At 35.0% G+C, this 25,205-nt stretch overlaps 1 protein-coding gene and 1 pseudogene across 1 annotated transcript in view; one reads left to right on the forward strand and one right to left on the reverse strand.

The window, feature by feature from the left end:
* Positions 1–25,205, reverse strand: part of ST8SIA4 (ST8 alpha-N-acetyl-neuraminide alpha-2,8-sialyltransferase 4) — a 100,413-nt gene that overhangs the window by 67,854 nt on the left and 7,354 nt on the right. The window contains 1 exon segment of the mRNA XM_047729810.1: positions 14,461–14,718. Coding sequence (XP_047585766.1) covers positions 14,461–14,718 — 258 coding nt within the window.
* LOC125101332 (uncharacterized) lies at positions 6,547–6,686 on the forward strand (annotated as a pseudogene).

Consider the following 25,205-nt stretch of genomic DNA (forward strand, 5'->3'; position numbering starts at 1 on the left):
TAAATAAATAAACAAACAGGAAGGTACAAAATAAAACTGAGGTAAATGAAACAAAACAACATGAATCCAAAATTTATAGCACAAGACCAAAGTTTCAAATGATTCTGATTATCCAAAACACATATTCTCTCTTACACACACACGTACACACACACACTATGCTTGTCATTAATGAGAAAACACTCAAAACTAGACTACAAAACTCTGTAAGTTGAGGTTTTATGTATTGTTTAAAACACACACACACACACACACACACACACAAACACACACACACACACATATATTTCATGCTCAAAATCACTCAGGTAGTCTTACAGCTGGAACATGAGTTCAACTCTTCAAATTCCCAGTATATTACCTTTCCCAGTATATTACCTTTCCCATCTATACTCCAGATTTTTAACATTTTTTTTAATTTTTAAAAATTTTTTGAAAGTAAAATTGGTTTTGTTCCCAATTTAAAAACAGTCCTTGTGTCCATTGCATGGGGAAATGGATATACACACACACACACACACAATCACTACCAAAAACAGAAATTAAGCTAATACAAACATAAAACACTTTTAAGTCTCCCTCTAAAAGATAATCACTGTTAACATTTAGTACTATACTGACTGCTAATATTCTAAAAAAAAAATATTTCCAGTAATGGCATAAGTCAATACACCAAAAAGATTTTGTGGTTCCAAGAATTCTGGTGGATGCCAGTAAAGTAGATATGGGAAGTGGAAGGTCTTACCTCTTAGAAAAATGTCAGGATCCTTTCCCCAAAACTATACTAAATGATGTCGATGTAAAACAGCTTCTCTTCCTTTTGATAATACTCGTATTTACTGGTTCTTCTTTATTTATTCTCTATGTACCATGACTTCCCAAGGCCCTGATGTCATCACATTTACAAAAATCGATATGAATCATTAAAACTTGGTTTTGTTTTTCTTTTGCTAAGAAGTGATACTCTTCTCCTGATTTTGAGGCTTAGCATTTGCTTGCATTCATCAGGAGGAAAGGCAACACTCCTGGACCAAAGGAAACAAAAGCCAGACTACAGGATGCAGTATTAAGTAGAAAATGTTATTTCTACAAAATGGCTGATGAGAAGTAAATTTATTCACAAAATATGGCAACAGAAGGAAAAAAATTGAAAGAACTCTGCAAGTTGACAGGACCTATTCCAAAGGTGTCTACTGAATCATAAGAAAATAGAGTCATAGAGTTTCAGAGCCAGAAAGAAATTTATGAGACCATATAGTTCAACTGCCTCATTTGGCATATTGGGAACCTGAAACCCAAAGTGATTTATATTACTTGTTCAAAGTCACACAGCTATATTTAGAGCCAATGTCCGCAGGAGGATCCAGGTTTCTGAACTCTCAAATGAGTATTATTTTAATTATACTTCATGGTAGAAAACGTAACTACTTAGCAACAATGACCATTTAACTGCAAATGTTTACATCTTCTGTGACCTAGGTCACAGATATAATTTCATACCATGAATGTACTACAAATACATTAATCTTAAACCATCGGAAAGAAGAAAAATTTACATTTATTGAATAATTTGTACTTGGGTTTATATTAGTCAGTTTCACACATCTCATTTCTATACCCACAAAAAATAGAAGGTGAGGACTATTTTCTTCATATTAAATGTGAAGAAACCATGGCTTGGAGAAGTAAATAAATCAGTTAAGGTTGAATATATATATTAAATGGAAAAGCTGGAACTTGAAATCAGATCCACCTGATTTAAAGATTTATCTCACTTGATTAAAGTGTTAATTTCCTTGAAACAAAAGGTCTCAGTCTCCCCCTCACTTATCTGGACTTAGAATATTCTGGCATACTTTTGGCACACAGTGAATAGACATTTTTTTAAAGATTTTATTTATTTGAGAGAGAGGGAGAGAGTCGGGGGAGGGGCAGCAGGGGAGGGAGAGAGAACTCAAGCAGACTATGTGCTGAGCAACACAGGGCTCAATTCCAGGACCCAAGATCATGACTTGAGCCAAAGTGAAGAGTTGAACGCTTAGGGGCGCCTGGGTGGCTCAGTGGGTTAAAGGCTCCGCCTTTGGCTCAGGTCATGATCTCAGGGTCCTGGGATAGAGCCCCGCATCCGGCTGTCTGCTCAGTAGGGAGCCTGCTTCCTCCTCTGTCTCTGCCTGCCTCTCTGCCTACTTGTGATCTCTGCCTGTCAAATAAATAAATAAAATCTTTAATAAAAAAAAAAAAAAGAGTTGAATGCTTAACTGACTGAGCCACTTGGGTCCCCCAACAAGTAAATATTAAAAGAAAAGAATTTTCCACAAGATGGTCCGTAGGTCACAACTGGAAAAACTGTTCAACACTATAAAGTCAGTGTTTATTTTTTATTTCTTGGTTTTTTGTCCACTTTTATTAAGATATAGTGGACACATAATATTGTGTAGGTTGAATGTATACAACATGATGATTTGGTATATGTATATATCGTGAAATACCTACCAGAACAAGGATTATTAAAATATGCATCCCCTCATACAGTTACTATTATGTGTGTGTGTGTGTGGTTTTATATGCTGTTTGATCTGTTTTTTAACCTACTTTGAAGAATGGCTAGTGCCATTGTGGAATATCAGACATTATAATGGCATTCCTATTCTTTTCTTTTTTCAAGATTACTTATTTATTTATTTGACAGAGAGATAGAGAGAGAGCACAAATAGGCAGAGAGGCAGGTAGAGGGAGAGGGAGAAGCAGCTCTCCGCCCAGCAGGGAGCCCGATGCGGGGTTCGATCCCTAGGACCCTGGGATCATGACCCGAGCTGAAGGCAGCTGCTTTATCAACTGAGCCACCCCAGTACCCCTATAATGGCATTCCTATTCTGTTTTACATGCTAAGTCATCAAAATTTGAAATGTACCCTAATAAAGACAATCTCTCACTGGTCTTTTTATTTCAGAGTAAATATACAACTAAAAACCTCTTGATCTAGTACAGCACAAACTATTATTTCTAATTGAAAAATATGTGTTTCCAATCTTTATTTAAAAATAAAATATTAAACTTTGAGAAGGAGAGGAAAAAGCTCTACTGTTGCTTTCTTTCCTATATACTCCTATATACCTTTCCTGTATACTCAGGAAAGTCATTCAAGCTCTCTGTTCTTTGAAAAAATAGAGTTTGTTAACCTAAGCTTAACTAATTCAAAGGAACAATGAGAACCAGTTAGGTTTCTTTAAGATTCATTTTCTGGTATCCAAAAAATGTCACATTTTAAAATGGAGCACATTCGTGTTTACTACCATTTGCCTTTTCCATCTATTATGCAATTCATATTATTCCTTTATTTTCTCAATTTGCCTTCTACACTATCTCTATACTGTCTCTATCTTACTTTGCCCCCTCATTATCTCCACCTTTCAAGAGTGCTTCCAGTAGTACCATTTTTATTCCCTTCTTAATTTATCTATCACCTAGAAATCTCCCTGAAATTTAAGTTTGGTCATGTCATTCCTCTACAGAGTAGCTTTACAGACTGCGGGCAAAATGAGCCCAATTTCCTTAGCAAGGCACCATGCACCCTGTGTTACCTGTCTCCCAGCCTCGTACTCCAGCCTCACCTGGTTCCATTGGCCCACACAACCTTCTATTCCAGAATGCTGAAACCACCTGCAGACTGGAAAGCCACTTTCTTTCATGCTCTGGCCCCTTTGTGTGTAATGGATACAGTTTGGACTTGGTCTCACTACCTTTTCCTTCCATTCTATATTTACTTTCTCAGTCAACTCAAGTGCTGCTTCTCTCAGGAAATCATCTTGAATCCGGCTTATGTCTCCTCTCCACCTCATTACTAGTGCTTACTTCTCTGTATAACTCTAACAAAGCAATTTGCAATGTTATTAGTCATTACTTTATCTCCTTCACTAGACCATGATCATTGGTCTAGAGACTTCCTTTTCATTTTTGCAGCTCCAATTCCTCATAAGTAGATGGATAAAAGACTAAAGGAGTTAGTGAATAAATTACAAGAAAGATCAAAGTTATGCTATTTATCACTGAAATAATAGGTACTGAAAACTTTCTATTTGATTTTGGGGTAGATACTTTGGCCTTTTATCTATTTACAGATGACTTTGTTGAAAAATAGCAAATACTTTAAACCCAAAACTGAATTCTTATTTAGAAAAAAATCTGTGGAAGGACTGATCAACTGACCATTTGGTAATGCTCAACTAATGTCAGGAAATGATAATTTCCACAACATTATACATTAATATGAGTTATAGCATCTAAGCTTAGTTTATCATCTTACTCTGTCCTATGAGATGGATTTCATCACATTTTGCCTCCTCTAGTATCTTCCTTATTGAGTGCTCTTCCTGTTTTTTTCTTTCCTTTTATTTATATATTATCATGGTCCTTTAATCTGTTAATGTGCTTATGCTTCTATGCCTCTAAGTATATTCCCCTTCTGTTTATAAGAACAATAAAACCCCAACAAGAATAAGTAAGCCAACAAACTCAAAGGGCCTTTCTTGGACTATAGGATACATTGTAAATCCTTAACAGGGTGTAATGATTCTTCATCATGTAATTCCAATATACCTTGATATTTCCCCTTCCATACTGTTTCTCATTATGAACCTAACAGTAGACTGATCCCAAACTCTATCTATCCCAAGACCATGGAAATTATTTGCCTTTATGCTTACTGGTCTCTTTGCCTTAGAGCCCTCTTTTCCACTTGTTGTATGACAAATCATCCATATGTACAATTATTTACTTATTTTTATTTGCCATGCTTATAAAATGCCTTGAAACATAAGCAACTGTTCATGTTTGGATAGATTCCTAGAACTGGAGTTAGTGAATAAAGAAATACACTACTTGTAAGGTTGGTAGACATTATCAACCTGATTTTTGGAATAGTTACATCAATTTACATAACAAGGCATTTCACAGGAGTGCCAATATCAACACAAGTTTGCACTTAATATTAAGAGTTTTAAAAATCCTTGCTAGGGGCGCCTGGGTGGCTCAGTGGATTAAAGCCTCTGCCTTCAGCTCAGGTCATGATTCCGGGGTCCTGGGATCGAGCCCCGCATCGGGCTCTCTGCTCGGCAGGGAGCCCGCTTCCTCGTCTCTCTCTCTGCCTGCCTCGCTGCCTACCTGTGATCTCTGTCAAATAAAAAAAAAAAATCTTTATAAAAATCCTTGCTAGATTTGCTAGATGAGAAATTGTAATTGTTTAAAATAATGAATTTTTAGAGAATGAGATAAGCATTTTAAGATAATGTTCTAAAACTTAAAATAGTTAACACTTATTTCCATTAAAAAAAAATCTCTTCTAGATAAAAATCTTCTCATCTGGTGGCGCCTGGGTGGCTCAGTGGGTTAAGCCTCTGTCTTCGGCTCAGGTCATGATCTCAGGGTCCTGGGATTGAGCCCTCATCAGGCTCTCTGCTCAGAGGGGAGCCTGCTTCCCCCTCCCCCTTTGCCTGCCTCTCTGCCTACTTGTGATCTCTCTCTCTGTCAAATAAATAAATAAAATCTTTAAAAAAAATCTTCTCATCCAAGGAATTATATGGTTGGGGGAAAAAAGTTAGAGCTTTACTTCAGATCACAATCCATAATGAAGTCCATATTTGGCTTTAAGTTAAATTTTAAAAATCATAAGAAATTATAAATAATTATAATAAAATGGGAATTCTGATTCTTCCTTAGAAAATAAATTTTATGATTAATATCAATGGAAATCACAAAGGTAATTAGTTTTATATAAGCTATAAAATTTCAGGAATTCAAAATATGAATAAACATTAAGTAAAAACATGGAAGAAATTAAACGGAGTGAATATTGCATATGCAATGGAACTATCCCTAAAATAGTAAGTGGGTATTTTAATCAAAACAGACTTTTAAAAATCTTTCTAATGCTTTGGATCTGGCTCACTACTAGAAACTTCACTGTTTACAGTTAACATTTGAGTTAAGGACAAACATATTCTCTGGGATAGTGAAGAGGAAACAATCAAGGTCATTTTTGTGAACACACTGAAAAGCAGAAATATTTTTTTCCTTCCCAGAAAGAGTCTACTTTGCTATACGAATTAGCATTCATAGGTCAAGAGGATGATGTAAAGTTTGCCCTAAAATACCCACTGGTGGAGAATCAAGAATTGATTGAGTCGTAAAATGCATTGTATCAGTCAAGGGAAGTCAATTCCTCCATTTTTTTCTTTTTTGAAACATATTATCCCTTCTTTTAGGAAGCTAGATGATCATAAAATAATAAACATTTTTATCTTATTGCTTTAGTTTCCTGAAGAAATGTATGTCTTTACTATAGTTGTTCTTAATAATACATACTCAGATTTTACAGACACTCCTGAGAAGAGTTCCTGTCTCTTTGCATTCCATATTTTCTTTATGTTATTCAGTGTCAACTCTATACATATTTGATAAATTTGGAGAAAGTATACTTCTTGTTCATAACAGACAGTGAGAATTTACTTTTCTAGTCAATGGGCATGGCTATTAGGAAATGTAGTGACAATCGCTTCTTGGCCTTTTGGCTAAGATCAAGTGTAGTAAATGTAGTGACAAATCTAATTTTCAACTACGACACTTAAACAAGATGTGTGTTAGTATCATATTAAGCTTTATAGTTCATGCATTTCTTTACTATATTTTCCAACTAATACTTAGAAAAACATTTTGAAGTAATAGGCCTATATTATCATCATTACTGGACAGTGGAAAAATGATGTTTAGGTATTTATCCAATATTATGCTTCTATTAACTACCAGGAACCCAGCTCTTTGACCCCCCAGTATCTAGGGCATTTCACCATACTGCTCTTCATATTTCTGTATTTTCTTTTTAGTTGTAAGGGTTTAAAGACCTTTATTTATATATGACCCCTCTTACATATTACTTTTGAAATTCAGTGTATAATAATACATGCACACAAACAGCATTTTTCTTAAGTCCTACATTAATTTGTTCACTCTGTAAATAGCATAGACCTCAACATATCAATTTTGGTGCTAGATCCTGAAGACACAGGTTAAATAAACATACTGGGACTTCCAGCTTGCCTAGAGCTTAGCGTCCACATATACAGAGATGTCCAATACATCTCCAAACTTAATACACGTAAAAATCACCTGAGCACTGTGAAAATTCCAATTTTAGTATATGTGCTGCCGAAGCGTGCACCTGAGCACTGTGATCAAATGCACATTCTGACTCAGCAGGTCTGGTACAAGTTCTAAGATTCTGTATTTTTTTTTTAAGATTTTATTTATTTATTTGACAGACAGAGATCACAAGTAGGCAGAGAAGCAGGCAGAGAGAGAGGTGGAGGCAGGCTCCCTGCGGAGCAGAGAGCCCGATGCGGGGCTCGATCCCAGGACCCTGGGATCATGACCTGAGCTGAAGGCAGAGGCTTAACCCACTGAGCCACCCAGGCACCCCAAGATTCTGTATTTTTAACAAGGTTCCAGGTGATACCAACACTGGCAGTTCAGAACTACAATTTGAGTAGCCAGATTTACTTACAAAAACATATACACAAACATAGGTAGGTAGATAATTTTAATTGATCTCTCATTGCTAGTTTTGTATTTTTAGAAAAATATATGAACCAAAAAGGAAATTAGGAGGGAGCTGGTCAACCATGGCAGGAACTAAGGATGATGACCAAGAAAGGAGAAATCAAGCAAACAGAAGATGGTGATGTAGGCTGGAGGGAAGATGGGGACAGGATAGCACAGAGAAAAAGGAGGTACAAAGAAAAGTATAAATGAACAAAATTAAATTTGGAATTCCAACTAGCCCAAACAGAAAATGTGTTTTATAGTTCTTAGTTAACCATTTCTTAATCACTTAAGTCATACTTGTGATTCCTAGTACCTTTGTTTAAGCACAGCGAGGAGCCCCAGATGATGGTTAAAAAATAACAGTTACCAGGTGCAACTGTTAATGAATTCCTTCCTCAGAGGGTTCCACATAATGTCAAAGGTAGTACAGAGGCGGACCAAGTTTACTTTTATCAGAGTGGACATAGCCTCTCTTCTACGAAAAACAAGTAAAGATGGGTTGCCTGACATTTCCTACAATCACCAGGTAACCCAGAAAAAGGAAAGAACACACAATCATTTCCCCACACCAAAGCGGGGTTGAGAAGATTATGGAAGATAGAATGAGGGTTTGTTCTCCATCATCTCTCATTATCAATATTAAGAAATACCTGAATATTTTTGTCATTAGAAAAATCACTATTGCTAAACTTATAAAATTCTTGAGCATAGGCAGCACAAATATTAGAATGTACTATAACATAAATTCACATGGGAGTAAATTATCTGAAAAAAATTGAAAAATAACTTCAGGAGAATTTAAAAGCACTTTAAATATTGTTTTCCAAAGTCCAAAACAATTTTCACTGCTTAGTGTTAAGATATACACTGTTATAATAATTTTACAACTACACAAAGTTTAAAAAAAGATTTAAAGGATACTTTTAAACAAATTGTTTTTGCTTAAAAGTAGCTTTCTAAACCTATTTTCCTTTGTCTATGATGATATGGAAATGATATATATTGTCTTCTAAACTCTAAATTCTTGAAATTCTACAGCATACTTTTAGGTATGTCCATGTGGAATAAACAGGACAGATATTTTGCAGAGCAATTCTACCACTTGTGGGCTCTGTGAGTAGGGGAATTGTAACAGTTTAGATGAAGAGATGTAGTTTATACAATAATCTCAGTTTCTAAATTAGTAAAGTAAAGCACAGAAAGAAGTCCAACTTCAATGAATATCATTACTGTGAACTCTGCTTGGACTTGAACTCTATACTGGGTAAGGCTTTTCCTATGCAGCACTGATTCTCTCTTTCCAACAGTTAGCATATGTCAAGCCTCCCAAATACAAAATATAGACATTCATTTCAATAGGATAATTTCTCTAATGCTTACCAATTTTTAATGTAGTGATGAAGAGTCTAGTGATATTCTTCTTCTTCATGGGATATTAAAAAGAGCTACTGGAATGAAATCTGGCTCAGAGAAAGTGCTATTCAGACTATCCCACAGATTGTGTGTAAAGTGTAAAAGTGGGCCAGGATACCCTACGATGCAACTATAGAAGAAGTCAGAGGCTGTTTAGAGTGACTGGAATATTGTTCTGTATCTCGTAATGTGACTGAGTCTACTGATGGCTTAGCTAATTCTGTAAGGTATGTAATGAAGCTGTTTGGTATGTTCTGGTTAGTGTATGTCAGGCTGTCAGACAGTTCATGGCACTATACTAATGTCTTGTAATGCCCTATGGTATCTTCTTAGAATGTATTGTGTGTGACATCCGAAGATTTGTTACCCATCTAGAGTTCTTCTGGAATATTTCAAAGACTTCATGTAAAATTCTGAGTTTGAACAGTCTCATTCAGTACAGGAAGCATACCTCATATTCTCTTTCAAATATTTTCTATCATTCTGCATAATTTGAAGTACCAATGCTGGCCAAAGACAAATCTTTTAGATTTTACCATGTGTCTTTAAAAACTTCTCATTTCAGTGATTATTCCTGACCCCACAGAGACAGGCCTCCTGCAAGAAGGAATGTAATGTGAAGATAATCATTCTGTAATTGTACTCCACTCATGACTGGCCCATGGTTGGCACTCATAAAGTTGTGGGTTTTTTTCTTTTAAGATTTTATTTATTTATCTGACAGAGGGAGACACAGCAAGAGAGGGAACACAAGCAGGTGGAGTGGGAGAGGGAGAAGCAGGCTTCCCGCCGAGCAGGAAGCCCGATGGCAGGGCTCCATCACAGCACTCCATGATCAGTACCTGAGCCAAAGACAGATGCCTAATGACTGAGCTACCCAGGCGCCCCTGGCACTCATAAAGTTTTGTTGCATGAATAAACTAACGTAGTAAGTTACTAGTACTTTTGAGAAAATAATTTAATGTAATGACAATAAGAATAATACCAAATAAATGTATTTCAATGGGTAGAATTGTAGTTAATGTGGCACTTGGATGGGAGAAGAATTTGAGAGAATCATTTGTGAAGGCCTCTAAATTTCCTGGTTCTATAAATACCAGTATAAAGGAATGTTTCACAATTTTAAAATTACGTATATTTTTCCTTCTTTGGTCTATATACAACATTAAAATAATGTTAGAAGTGTAACAGTAGCCAACTGAGCATTTGGAATGTCTTCTTTTTACTAATTAATAAAATAAAGCTATCATTAGGCCTAAAATTGTACTTCTCTTTTCTTAAAAATGCCCTAGATACAGATTTTATTTGAAAAGAAGAAGAGCTTATCCCAGACAGGAAAAGAGAATATTGGAGATAAAATTATATATCCCACAGAAACATTCTTTCTGTATAGATCCCGGCCTGTGCCAACTCCATGGATGCAGAGGCACATAAAAGAAAGTCATAGTCTCCTTTGGTTTCAAGTGGCAGATTCAGAGAATTCAAAATGCCTATATCCAGAGAAGTAGGTCTAATGAATAATATTAAAATAGTATTTCCCTTCCTGCTATTTGTGACAACATGGATTGAGCTTGAGGACACTCTGCTGAGTGAAGTCAGAGAAACACAAACACTGTATATTGCTTAATGTAGACTCTGTTACTTAAGAACATTTCCCTGTTATTTAAAAAAAAATATATATATATATATAAAATGCATACACACACATATATAATGCATACACACACACACATATATATAATGCATACACACATGTATATGCATACACACACATAGATTTTACAAATAAATTCAGTATTTAGTCAGTTATTAGAGAATCTAAACTAGGCTTTAACTTATTTTTCTATCTTCCTCTTACTTAAAATATCATATTGACCAGAGCTTTTATTTTGTGTAATGTCCCACTGAAGCCAACATTTAATTTAATTGATTAATTCATGATACAAACTGCCACTAAAGGAGTCTATTTTTTAGGAGAGAAAAATGCATGATATGTGTGTGTGTGTGTGTGTGTGTTTGCATTTATGAAAAGCTACCATTATATGTGCAAACACAAAAATAGGCACTTTTCACAGAATAATTTTAAAATACTTATGTGGGGTACTAAAAATAGCATTCTCCAAAATCATATTCACAGGACAATATGCCACGTATATATGCCATGCCCTCTTTCCCCAATACTACAACTGCTTAGAAGAATAGATAACTGTTGAGATATAATAATGCATAGTACCTCATTATACAAAAAAGACAGCATTTTATTTCTATAAAGTCCTTTTGAAAAAACTAAAAATGAGACTTAAAGTTTAATTAATGTGAAATGAAGATTTTCTCTACAAGTAATGCTTTGGTTTATTAAGTTAGAGGTCAGGTTGAATGTAATACCTAGATGAACCTGATCCTTGAGGGATCACTAGACTAATTAGTGCCTTCTGCAAGCAGTGCAGGCATGATGTACCTCTCTTAACAAACTTACTAACAGGAGAAGTGGAAAACAAATAAACAACCTGGGAACACAAGCTATACATGCAATCAAATAACCAAAAGTATCTAGAGATATGCAGATACAGACACAGTACATTTCTAAGAAGGTGAGAAACTTGAAAGGTTCTAAAGATTGTTACTAAAATTTGTAACAACTTCAACCAGGTTGATATGGATGGGAGACTATTATAAGGACTGAGGCTCTGATGGAGTTTTACAGGAAAAATCCTTCACAGTGTTCTAGGGTAAAAGAGATGTATATAATAATGAATGGCCAAACATACGTGGGGAAGGAAAAGGTATTTAGCACATAGATGATGAGACAAAACTCCATGAGAAAGACAAGAGCTTTAGAAAGGACTGAAGTTTGGTATAATGATATGTCATTGAGGACTATTGTGTCTATGACACTCAAATGAATGAACTCCCTAAATAGCTATGATACAACCAAGATTGTTTTCCTGCAGAGATTTTGTTTCTAATCATGAGTGGACTCTTGCTAAAGTTTTCCTTGTAAAATCAGAAGCCTAATCCTGGACTCTTGCTAAACTTTCCTCATAAAATCAGAAACCTTATCCTAACCTAAAATCAGAAACATTTCCCAAATATACACTTTAATCTAAAATATTCCAACTTCTATTTTTGGAAGCTAGTAAAACCCAGGAGGAAAGGAAAATAAAAATAATTATGGTGATAATTTTCATGTTTTCATTAAGATGATTTTCCTCATTTTTGAAGGGATTGGTCATTATTTTGTTCTTGTTAAATAAGTTTTAAAAATAATTATAGCTTAGAAAAGCATAAATAACTTCCTGAAGTTCTATTCCTAAAAACACTCCACCATTTGCTCAATACCAATTTGTTCAAATACCGTTTGCTCAAATACCAGTAAGTGACTTGTAACAGAGAGATAACAAAGTTCTGGAGATATAATGCATACCATAGTGATTATAGTGAATAATACTGTAATACATATTTCAAAGTTGCTAAAATACTAGGTCTTAATTGTTCTTATTATAAGAAAGAAGTGGTAATTATGTGAACTGACAGAAGTATTAAGACTACAGTCTTAATTTCAGAATCAGAAATGGGGCTGAACCTAGTAAGTTATATATAGATACCAAGGTTTAAGCTATATAGAGCCCAGGGTTAAAGCTTAGAGGGATATAAGAACAAGGAGTCAGTCACATGCAGTTCCAGTATTAAACCTGAAAATTCTTTTCTTTACATTGGAATTAATTTCCGTTTCTGTAAAATTTTTACTTCATTTTTCCTGACCTCTGATTTTTAGTCTCTTCAGAAATTCTAGAAGCCTTGGTTTTTCTTTTTTTTAAAAAATATATATATATATATATTTTTAATTTGTCAGAGAGAGAGAGAGCATAAGCAGGGCAAATAGCAGGCAGAGGGAGAAGCAGACTCCCCGCTGAGCAGAGAGCCTGTGGGACTCCATCCCAGGACCCTGGGATCATGACCTGAGTTGAAAGCAGCCACTTAACCCACTGAGCCACCCAAGCATCCTAGCCTTCCTTAGTTTTTCTTCACAACTATCTTCACACAGACTTCAATGTTTGGAACTCATTGCCTCCATTTCCAGTGTCATTCCCTAATTAAATATTTCCCTCCTTTTTGGAGACAATTTTGTTTGTACATCTACATGTTGACAGAGCCCCTCTCCCCCAACCACAACTCAGTCCAATCAATTTAAGAGTTCAGGTTTTTAAAGGCTCAGCTGGATCTACAATCAATCTTTGATCCTGTTTCCAACTGAGAAAAGGTAAAACAATAAAGTAAAATGTTCATAGTTACATTCATTGTTATTCACCTGGTAGTGTTCTATTATAATAATTTTTCATGGCTATTATTGTTTTATGGAAAAAAATTGCCTATTTATGATGAATAATTATATAATTAATTATATTTCTTTTAAAGACTATATTTCAAAATAGTTCATTCAAAATCTATACTTTCACAGGCTGACTTCCAACATAACCTCAAGACTCCAGACCATCAACAGAGCAAATCGGTATATCTTCCTGTGTATCTTCACATTGAACCATTTCATATTTCAACATACATACTTCATTCAGCAAATTTTCCTGAAGAACTAAAACAAGCCAAAACATATGTCTCGATGCATGAACTGGAAATGGAAAGCTAATATCTATGTTGTCATCATAATCCCATTTCTATTGCTGTGTTTCTTTCAGTTCATCTAAAGTTAACCAAACACATGACTCATCAAACATCTGCTGACCATCAATGAAAAACAGGTATGCTTAGTTATGTGAGAAAACTCAAAAACCAAAATATACAAATACCACATATAAAGAATGATGCAGGTAATCTGGTGCAAGATATCAAATGTAAACTTGTTTATATACTTTTTAAAAATTTTATAAACTTGTCATATTCTTAGAATCCGATAAATGTCATTTAAAGGGTAAAATTACTTGTCTATTACATCATTACACAGAAATATTCAAATATAATTTATTGTATGTAAAAAGGATTACAAATATAATCAATTAAGTGGATTAAATGAATTAATCCATTCACCAATATAAAAATTAACTATTAATCAACTAATAAATACCCATTAACTATATTAGTGAATGAATTAACATTAAATTAATGGACATAAAGAAAAACTATTAATAGAAGTCTTTTTCCTGTGTATTAAATCTAATATAATTATCATTTGGCAAAAAAAAGCTATTGTGAATCTTACTGCTATAATAAGATACAATAATTTCCTTTCTTTTCAGTGATACAATAATTTTAATTTTATATCCCAGGGTAAATGTAAATTTGGATACTACACAGAAAAACTTATCATAAATAAGTATTTGAACTTTCAATAATCCTTAACATTAATATTAGACTTATACATTTCTGTCAGTTTTCTACACCTCAGTAAAACATCTTTGAAGAAACTACAATCTTTAAGAACAGAAGAATGCTCACCTTATTACAAAGTTGTGGCTGTCAATCTCCTTTCCACATTCACTATCTAGCAGAATGCCAGAATTTCCAACAACTGCACAGGTCTTAAACCTGCGATTTTTCATTGGTGAGACTTCAGGTAGGAGGCTGTGAAGATCCTGAGAAATATTTAATGTCCTGCGCCTGTCTAGCACATAGTGTATGACATCACCAGGCTTAAAACTGCTCTTGACCACTGAGACATCTCTTTCCGCATCTAGGAAACGAAGAATGTTCTTCCTATATTGAAATACAAGCGAAGTTTCCCATTAATGACAACATATCCAAGAGATGGTACTATCATGTACAAAATAAGATATGAGAAAACGTAAACTGAACACTACTAATCTTAAATTGTTAGGTGGTACTTAAACCAACCAATTAAATAGATTCTACTGATACTGAATTTGTTTTTAAAAAAATCACTTGCATAGAATTTCTCAACGATTGGTAAATAAATATAGTATATAGTATATACATCTATTTATAGAGTGAAAAAAGATACAGAAAATATATTTGGGTATAGCCACTGTGGAAAACAGTATGGAAGTTCCTCAAAAAATTAAAAACAGAACTATCTTACAACCCAACAATCACATGACCAAGTATTTACCCAAAGGATACAAAAATACTGATTCATAGGGGTGCATACATCCCAAAGTTTATAGCAGCACTGTTAGAAATAGTGAAATTATGGAAAGAGCCCAAATGTCCATCAGCTGATGAATGGATAAAGAATGGATAAAGAGATGTGATACATACACTCAGCCATCAAAAAGAATGAAATCTTGCCATTTGCAGCAATGTGGATGGAGCTAGAGTATATTATGCTAAGCAAAATCCGTCAGAGAAAGACAAATAGCATACGATTTCACTCCTATGTGGAATTTAAGAAACAAAACAGATGAACAGGGACGCCTGGGTGGCTCAGTTGGTTAAGCAGCTGCCTTCGGCTCAGGTCATGATCCCAGCGTCCTGGGATCGAGTCCCACATCGGGCTCCTTGCTTGGCAGGGAGCCTGCTTCTCCCTCTGCCTCTGCCTGCCACTCTGTCTGCCTGTGCTCACTCTCGCTTCTCTCTCTATGACAAATAAATAAATAAAATCTTTAAAAAAAAAACAGATGAACATAGGGGAAGAGATAAAAAGAAAAAAAGAGAGACTCTTAACTATAGAACAAACTGAGGGTTGCTGGAAGGAAGGTGGGCAGGAGATGGGCTAAATGAGTGATGGGTATTAAGGAGGGCACTGATTGTGATGAGCACTGGGTATTACATCTAAGTGATGAATCACTAAATTCTACTCCTGAAACCAGGATTATATATATGTTAACTAACAAGAATTAAAATAAAAACTTGAAGAAAAAAAATAAGAAAAATTAGTTTATTAAATAAAATGAAAATACCATGATTTGGCTTTGCATAACTAGATATTCTGCTAGCTTTAATTAATTCTCTATAATAATTTTGTTTTGTTTAATATTGTCTAGTTAAGGTAAATAGAAATAACTCAAAGTGGTTTGGAATCATATCTTACTTAATTCTATTAAAAGGATTAAATTTCCTAATAAATTTATATACATTAATCCAAATCATGTGTATATTATAATTATTTGAAGAAGAGTTAAATCTGAAAGTTTCCTTTGAAGCTCAAGAATCCAGGAAGAAAAATGGGTATGTTAGAGGAAAAAAAAATGGATAGGCAGAACACCACACTATGTCCAGCAGAGACAGCTAATTTTTCCTTAGTGTTCTTCCTTCCAGTCTTCCTTTTAGTATTTGTATCTTCTAAGTTTTACTGAGGCACATGTATCTTCAACCAGAAAATTTCCAAGTTTATAAACCCAAGTGCATGTGGGTTTGGTCATGTGAGTTTTCTTACATGGGATATGAGTAGATCATGTGCATGGCTATGCAAGAGAGAAATAAACTTCCAACTTGTTTGAACCATAGTATTTTAAAATATCACTCTCTTTTGTTACGGAAGCTTAGCCTATCCCACACATAATAAAAAGAAACCAATAACAGATGTGAGATGTTGTATAAACAAGTAGGTAAATGCTAAGTTAGATGGTGGAAAATGAAAATAAAGATATAGCTAGTTAGAAAGCTAGCGACCTTGGCATTATATAGCAAAGCACTTGATAAAATGATTGTCTGAAGTAATTTGGCAATCAAATCCTATATCTAATAAGCCTGTTGCTCTTGGAGACATGGTTAAAAAGTGTTTGTATGCTGTTTCATGTTAGTTGCCCCTTCTAGCAAGGCACTAAAAAAAGCGAAGTCAGGAATGAAACAGCCAAGTTGCAGGCTCAGAAGGATAAGAATGTCTCTAGCAATAAATGGCGTGTATGTAAACTGTGGGTAGACTGTGTGAAAGTGTGGAAACTGAGACCTCCCAAGTGTTTTTTTGTTTTGTTTTGTTTTTTTAAGATTTTATTTATTTATTTGAGAGAGAGACAGTGAGAGAGAGCATGAGCTAGGAGAAGGTCAGAGGGAGAAGCAGACTCCCCATGGAGCTGGGAGCCTGATGTGGGACTCCATCCCGGGATTCCGGGATCATGACCTGAGCCGAAGGCAGTCGTCCAACCAAGTGAGCCACCCAGGCGTCCCCTTCCCAAGTGTTTTTAATACCCCAGTTAGCAAGAGATAAAACTATAGTTCAGAGCCGTTCCAGGAGCAAGAGTCATTGCCTTCCCACCGAAGTTTATAGATTCAAATCAGTTAGGAGGAAAATGAAGGGAGAAAAGGGTTAGGCTAGAACAGGGAGAGTCAGAGACTGAAGAACTATTCAGGTGAAATCTTTGGGTGCAGTTATTTATACCAGTAATTAAGTACAAGGAAATGAATGGCCCAGGAGCCTACTAAGTTTTCGAGGGAATTATATAGCCAAAGAAAACTATGAGCCTGCCCACAGAAGTCTGAGACCACCTCATTCTCCAGCTACCAAACACATACCAGCTAGAAGCAATCTGGGAAAACCCTCTCCAGACTGGAGATTGGATATTATTTACAGAAGTGCTCTTATTGCAAGCTTGTATTTCCAGAGTGCTAAAAACAATACCATTATTACAACGTTGAAGATATGACAGACATCGTTTCCTTTAGTGCTATTACTGTTTAAGCTCTATCACATTCATAAATTTTAGTACTGAGCACAATATGACCTACTCTCATTATTCCACCAAAAGGGCAATTCTCCCAGTCCCAGGTACAAGCCAGAAACATGGCTAGCAAGAAGAGATGGAAAATAACTCAAATATTTCTTTTTTGTTTATTTTGGTTTGCTTTAAATAGGTCCCAGTTTAATTTGTAGTCTTATTAGAAAACCAGTTGGCTGAAAACTTTGGCCAGGTTTGATACATAAGGGATACATTCATTAACTCTCATAAGGGATACATAAGGGATACATCCATTAACTCTCTGGAAAAGAAAATATTTTTTTGAATTTTTTTCTTCAATCAGAATACCAGGTTCGTTAAGTAGAATTTATATAGAAAAGCTTGTGTAAGTGCCTACAAATGAAATTTAAAAATTAATAGTAATGTGGGGCGCCTGGGTGGCTCAGTGGGTTAAAGCCTCTGCCTTCGGCTCAGGTCATGGTCCCAGGGTCCTGGGATCGAGCCCCTCGTCGGGCTCTCTGCTCCGCAGGGAGCCTGCTTCCTCCCCTCTCTCTCTGCCTGCCTCTCTGCCTACTTGTGATCTCTCTCTCTGTCAAATAAATAAATAAAATCTTTAAAAAATTAATAGTAATGCTATCAGGTACCATAACGGTTCATCTTAACAAAGTACAGATTACATATGAAGACAATTGCCAGGGAAATCAACAACTTTCAGGTGTATGAATAGCAGAAAACTGACAAGTCTTGCCTTATGGTAAGCACATTTAGTTCTTCACAAAAGTTAAGCAGCACCAGGAACAGCAATCCATAGAAACTTCTGTATCTACTTAATAACTACCATTTGTTTGGGGGAAAAAATTTAGTAATGCCTGACACCTGTATTTCAAAAAATAATCTCATTTCCTGTGGAAATGACAAGGCTGGCTCTAAAATAAAAATTGCACGGATGTGGTCAAATCACCAAACTAGCTGGTATTATCATTTTCCTTTGAACATGGTTTAAAGGGTGGGTTGTAGATATTTGAAGATGTAACTTGCAAGTAGTGAAATGCTTACAAGTGTGAAGAGAATAGACCAGAGATTCAGATTTGAAAGAAGACTCTTTAACCTGGAAATCCAAAAGGGAAAATCCCTTTATTCACAAAACAAGTTAACACTTCTATGCTTGTCAACTGATGGTACAAGGGACTTTCCAATAATAGCATCTTTGCTGTCTTACAGAAATTTAGCAGCAAAATATTTTAAACACAGGTCTTCTACATTCCTGAGTATAACAGAACATCTTTAATGTGTTCACTCTTAGGGAAAACTGATACTAAAAAAAAAAGTGGACAATAAGAGTTCAGCGAAATTTCAGGGACACCTGGGGGGACTCAGTTCACTAAATGTCTGCCTTGGGCTCAGGTCAAGATACCAGGGTCCAGGGATTGAGCCCTGTGTAGGGTTCCCTACTCAGTGGGGAGCCTGCTTCTCCCTCTCCCTCTGCTCCTCCCTGGGCTCATGCTCTCTCTTTCTCTCTATCAAATAAATAAATAAAATCTTTAAAAAGAAAAAAAAAGAAGTTCAGCAAAATTTCTAAAGATACCACATTGCCTAACTCTTGAGATAAATGACATAATTATTAAATGCAGATAATACTATGTGTTCTTCCAATATTGTTTTTATAGGCTCAATTGTTTATTGGGTCAGAGCAGTATCTGCATTTTTAAACTGAAAGAAGGGTGAAAGGAAACCTTGAATGTCTCCAGTATGTTCTTTTTCTTATACTGAACTAAACTTTTAGTTTCCATGTTAGGGCTTACATCTATGCATGGAATATTATTTGAGCTAAGATTCCTGGTGTAAGATTCAAGAAAAACTGAAAATAATTACAATGAGTGAGCAATATTGTGGCTTCAATGCTTAACATTTTTTTTGGAAACAGTAAGGAAAGGTTAGAGTCTTTTTTTTTTTTTTTCCTCCCTAGCAAGCTGTAGTAACTTTTTATCTTATTTTTTAAAGAATTTTAGTTATTGGGGCGCCTGGGTGGCTCAGTGGGTTAAAGTCTCTGCCTTGGGCTCGGGTCATGATTCCAGGGTCCTGGGATCGAGCCCCGCATTGGGCTCCCTGCTAATAAGCAGTGAGCCTGCTTCCCCCCCCCACCTCTGCCTACTTGTGATCTCTGTCAAATAAATAAATAAATAATCTTTAAAAAAAAGTATTTAGTTATTAAATTGAGAGACAGAAAACATGCACAGCGTGGGGAAGGGGAAAGGAAGAGGAAGAGGGACAAGCAGACTTCTTGCTGAGCACAGAGCCCAACTCAGACTAGATCTTAGGAACCCTGGGATCATGACCTGAGACCAAGGCAGACACCTAACGAACTGAGCCACTGAGGGACCGCTAGGCATTTTTTAGATTATAGATGTAATGGACTATAAAAAGTTCTGTAGATTTGTTTAGTTGTTATTCACACTGTAGGCATATGAAAAAAAGAAAACTAGTGCTTAAATATAATTAACTAAATGTCATTGAAAGCATGAAAAACTTTCAGTGAACTGAATAATATTTTCAGTATCACCAAGAAGAACATATATGCTTTTGCTCAGATAACTGACATAAGTGAAGAGAGTAAACAAAATTCTTTCAAAATGAGAGATAGAAAGGAAATTCAATTTAATTTCTCGGTTCTAAAGAAACATGAATCAACCAAAGCTAAAGCTTAATATTCAGGCTGTCTCAATACTAGTTTTCCTGATAAGGGATCAAGTCATTACCAGATATTTAAAGCAAGGGGTTGTGTTTTCTGTGTGTGACTGAAAAGAGCAACAACAAGAAGAAGGATCCGTTATCTGTCTTTAACTGTCATTCTGTGGGCATAAAGTAACTTTTGAAACCCTATTAATAAGCAAAAATCTAAATTCAGCAAATGTTTTAAGGTTAAAGATAACTGAAAGAATCTGAAAATATGTTTCACTTTCAGTGAGACTAAAAATCTTAGTCATAAAGATTATTTTTTGTTAGGCAATGCTGGTTTAAACTGAAAGGCTGGTTGAGACTGTTCAACTGACAGGAACAGATTCTATACAGAAACTTTTCAACTGAATTTTCAACTAGAACTTCCCTTTCAACATCACACATCACTTGAAATAGCAGCTGCAGAGTTCCAGAGAATTAATTTACTAAACATTGTTTTCACTTGTGAAATGTTAAATATAGCTAACCTATCACCAGGTGCCACTCTTTCTTCTCTGTAGGTTTCTTGTCAACAACAAGCATACGTGCTGCGGCAACTAAAATTTAATCTAAATGACACTGTTGACTCCATCAGCGAGCATTGTTAAGACAAATCTTACAGCTGGAATGCATCACAAGTTGAGAAGCAAACTGGGTTATGATACGTATATGAGGAATCAGGTTTTGCAAACTTTGGACTTTAGACAAAAATCGCCGAATCAATTCAATTGTTACTAACGTGGTTTACTAAAAAGAAATTTTAAAAGGTTTAAGAAACGCCGAGTGTTTCATTACGCCTACAAAAAAGCAGAGAGAACACACAATTTTTTTTGTCTCAAAGATTATTTTCGCAAGGCAACATTCTTCAAAGCACTGGAAGAACATAACCTGTAGCTTGTTAGGGCTTCTGAGCTTAGGGTCCCAGCTGTTACAGAAAGATATTCTAGTATCAAAGAAAAATCCTACGCAGCCAAATGAAAAGGCAAAATGGTCTCAAAATGCTTGAAGAAAAGCATTTCTTTTAGTTTAATTTACTCCGCAGAAGGCCATTTGATTATTTGACCCAGAATTCAGTAGTACTGGATGAATAATATATTTTATTATTTTGGAGCAGAAAAACTCTCCACTCTGTGTACTTCATAAGGCTACTTTGTTAGGATTAACATAGAGTCGTCCAAGAAATTTGTTTCCTGGTAAGAGCTTTGGTTCTAGTTAGGCCTAGCTCTGAAGCTTGACTCTGCCACTAACAAGTTATGTGTCCCAAGATGTTCTCCTCTGGCTACTTACTGAACAAAGTAAGTAGAGGAATTGCATGTGGACCTTTCTTCAAGGTAAATCCATGCCTGCAACAGCAAGTTCTTTTTGGTAGGTAAGCGTATATAAATTCACAATTATGTTTCATTAACCTGCAAGTTTGATCTGTTTAAAAACCTTGACAGGTGATGACACTGACTCGAAAATACTCTGATTATGATGTGTATTGATGAGTAGCTGAGCTCATACAACTCTATGCGTCCACATTTTTTTTTTTTTATTTTGTAAATTTAACTTTTTCCAGTGTTCCAAATAAACAATGAATTTTGGAACATATTTGGTATTTTAATTCCTTAGGTTTCTATTCAACATATGAAGAACGAGGGGGGAAAAAAAGATAAACAACCTAAAGATGGGGAAGAAAGGGTGAAGTCACAAGTGTTGGACAAGACCAAATACTCTCTTTGTACAATGTTTATAGATTTAGTCACAAACATCTGATGCATCTTAAATATGTTATTTCTTTTTTTTTTTTTTTAATTTTATTTATCTGACAGAGAGAAAAAGAGAGAGAGCACAAGCAGGGGCAGCAGAAGAGGGAGAAGAAGGTTTCCCGCTGAGCAGAGAGCCCGATCTGGGGGCTAGATCTCAGGACCCTGGGATCATGACCTGAATCAGAGGCAAATATTCAACTGGACTGAGCCACCCAAAAGCCACAGGTACGTCATTTCTTAGCTTACAGTAACAAAGAACAAACTACTAGCAGTAAAATCAAGTCCTTAACCAAGGTAATTATTTTAATTGTGAAGTTGGCTGTGGAAAGGATAGACTCTTCAAAATCGTTGATGAATTTCCAAAGCACAATGAAGGTGGAACCACCTCTCTCAAAAAACTCCCCAGAGGTACAGTTGCTTGATGAACATACATTAATTAATTCTTGATGCGTTTACGAAAGTACCAGAGTATATATAGGGCTGAAAAAATTAGTAATAGAAAAAAATCATTTCTACAAATGTAGGGAAAAACAACTTACCATCAGTGACTGTTTCACATGTTAATGCAAATAGATAAATAATTTATTAAGAATGTCATAAAAGCATTATAAGTTTAATGAGATTTTTTAAATGAGCAAGATTTGTAAGCATGGTTTAATCATGTAAGATCAAAAATGATTAGTTGTAGTATCTTAATCAAAACTTCAAAGTAGAATTTAAAAAAAAACTTGTAAAATATGCTGACATCCCCTCACAGAGACCAAGTAATGTGGTTCTTCATAAATGTTATAGATGTGGGGAAGAAATAAAGAAAGATAATAATCCAAATTAGTTTATGGTAGGTTTCTGGCATGAAAAACAAGAGCTAAGCTAACAATCGGACATTTTCACATACTAAATTTTTTATAACAGATGTCAAGCTGATAAATACAAGTCACTAATGCTATAGGCAATTTTAATTTTTATGAACTATTTTCATATTGTAGAATAACAGTTTTGCAAATTTATTATTTCCTTGTAAGTGACAATTTTGTATATATTATTCAATGTTTGCTCAATGTTTTATTGTTTACTTCTTTCTCACTTAAGAAGAATCATGTGAAGAGAGTACTAACATTTCATCCATATTATCATCTGTTATAATTGAAAACAGATCACCTTCACAGATATGAATGCAATCTTCATTAATTTGTAAAACTCCAAGAATGATTTGCTTGGCTCAATTTGTGTTTAATACCCTTAGCTTGAATATATTAAAAATAGCAGAATGTACCTCTGTAGCCTCATTTTTGTATAGATACTAGGAAGGCATGGCCATATATATTAATTAAATTATTGCTAATTGCTTTTTGAGTTTACTTATTAGACTTTACCTTACCTAATATTTAGATATATTAATTAAACTATTAACATTTCTTAATTTACTTTACTTTCTTCCATTACTTTCCTTTACCTGATCTATACTGCCTTACCTAATTGGCTCACTTCTTGCCAAATCTTTCAGTTTGAAAGTTCCTTTTAAGACAGCCTTATAGATCAAAAACTTCCCTTTTAAATCACCCGTATTTCTCTCTTTCCAATATCTACCTCCAAGAAATGTGAATCCTTATTCTGTTCTAAACTAAACCAAGCTTGTATTTATGACCTCATGTACTCCCATATTCTGTAGCTTTTCTCTCATAATTATCTCTTTTAGGGTTTCTAAATTCAAATGTGTATTTAGGGGAGTGAGATAGTGAGGAAGATAATATATGTCAAGAAAGAAGGGAACCCCAGGTGGAAAAATGTTAAGCTGCAGGGATCATGGGTAGAGCTGACCTCAGCCAACTAGTTCTCAGAAGGCATACAGGTCCAGAGTTGTCAAATTTTTCACTTTCTTAAGAGTATAGAGAAAGTTTTCTTTTATAAGGAATCTCCTAATTTTAATTTTAATTCTGGTTTTAAGGGTTTTTATTTATCCAGTTGAAATAAATCTTGTTTACTGACCATATTCTACCCAAAGACACCAATTTATAAACTCTGTCTTTAAACCCTACTCATTTCCTCATTCTTGTACTCTGCCTACAAATACACAAAATTTCTCATAACTAAAAGAAACCAAGCACACACTATTTGATATTGCCATGGTCTGATTCCTGTTTCCCATTCCAGCCACTTCCAAAGCTTCAAAACAAACGAATTCCTGCATTTCCCTGGCACCCATCTTTTTAAAAAATTTCCAGTCTTTCAAGTGTATTTCCACATGGAGTGAGTGTCTTTGCCACAAAGCATTTTAGGAACTGCAATGCATACTCTGAAGATGAGTATTAGCGGACTCTTCCTTCAAGTTGCTCATGATCTACATTACATGTAGGTATGATCCAAGAAATGAGTAGACAGAAACACAGACAAACAGATCAACGGCTTATCCTCGTAACCACTTACAAAATCTGGGCAGTAATGTCTGTTCATTGAATAAGTAGCCTTTTGCCAATATGAAATTGCAGTGATTTTTTATATAAAGGATAGTTCTTCGAGTTTAATTTACTGAAATGCTCTGATTTAAACATATCAACCAATATAGCAATGTAGGTATAGGAAAACATGATGTGTTTGCATCCTCCATGCTCAGGAAGGTTTGACCCTAAACTTTATTAGTTGTAGAATTGTACTAGAAGAAAATAAGATATAATAGATACATGCAGGCATGGAGTTTGATTTCAAGAGCTTGTTTTAGGCAAAATGCCAAAATCTTACAAAGAATAAAGCAGTACTCAAGAAAATGTATTTTCTGACTTTTGCCAATTTAAGATATAATTATTGAGACTTTTATTACAGGAACTCATATGGAAATACACATTTATAGAGTAAATAAAATTTATTTAGAAGAGTCAGCAAAATAGGAGTTGAACAGGTTCTACTTTCACCCAGTGCGAAAAGACACAGATAGGTATGAAGACTTAATAAAGAAGTTAAAGATAATTCTCAGAATATACGTCCATCCGGAGGAACAGAATAAAAAAAAGTCTATTAAATGTTAGTATTCTGTTGAATATTTTATTCTATTAGAATAAAGACAGTATATTCAAAACTCACATATTCTTCCTTAAATTTCTGACTGCATAATGATTTCAGTTTTATGGTTTCATATCCTTCATTGATCAAC

The sequence above is a fragment of the Lutra lutra genome, chromosome 5 (genome assembly GCF_902655055.1).
Source record: "Lutra lutra chromosome 5, mLutLut1.2, whole genome shotgun sequence".
Classification (NCBI taxonomy): Eukaryota; Metazoa; Chordata; class Mammalia; order Carnivora; family Mustelidae; genus Lutra; species Lutra lutra.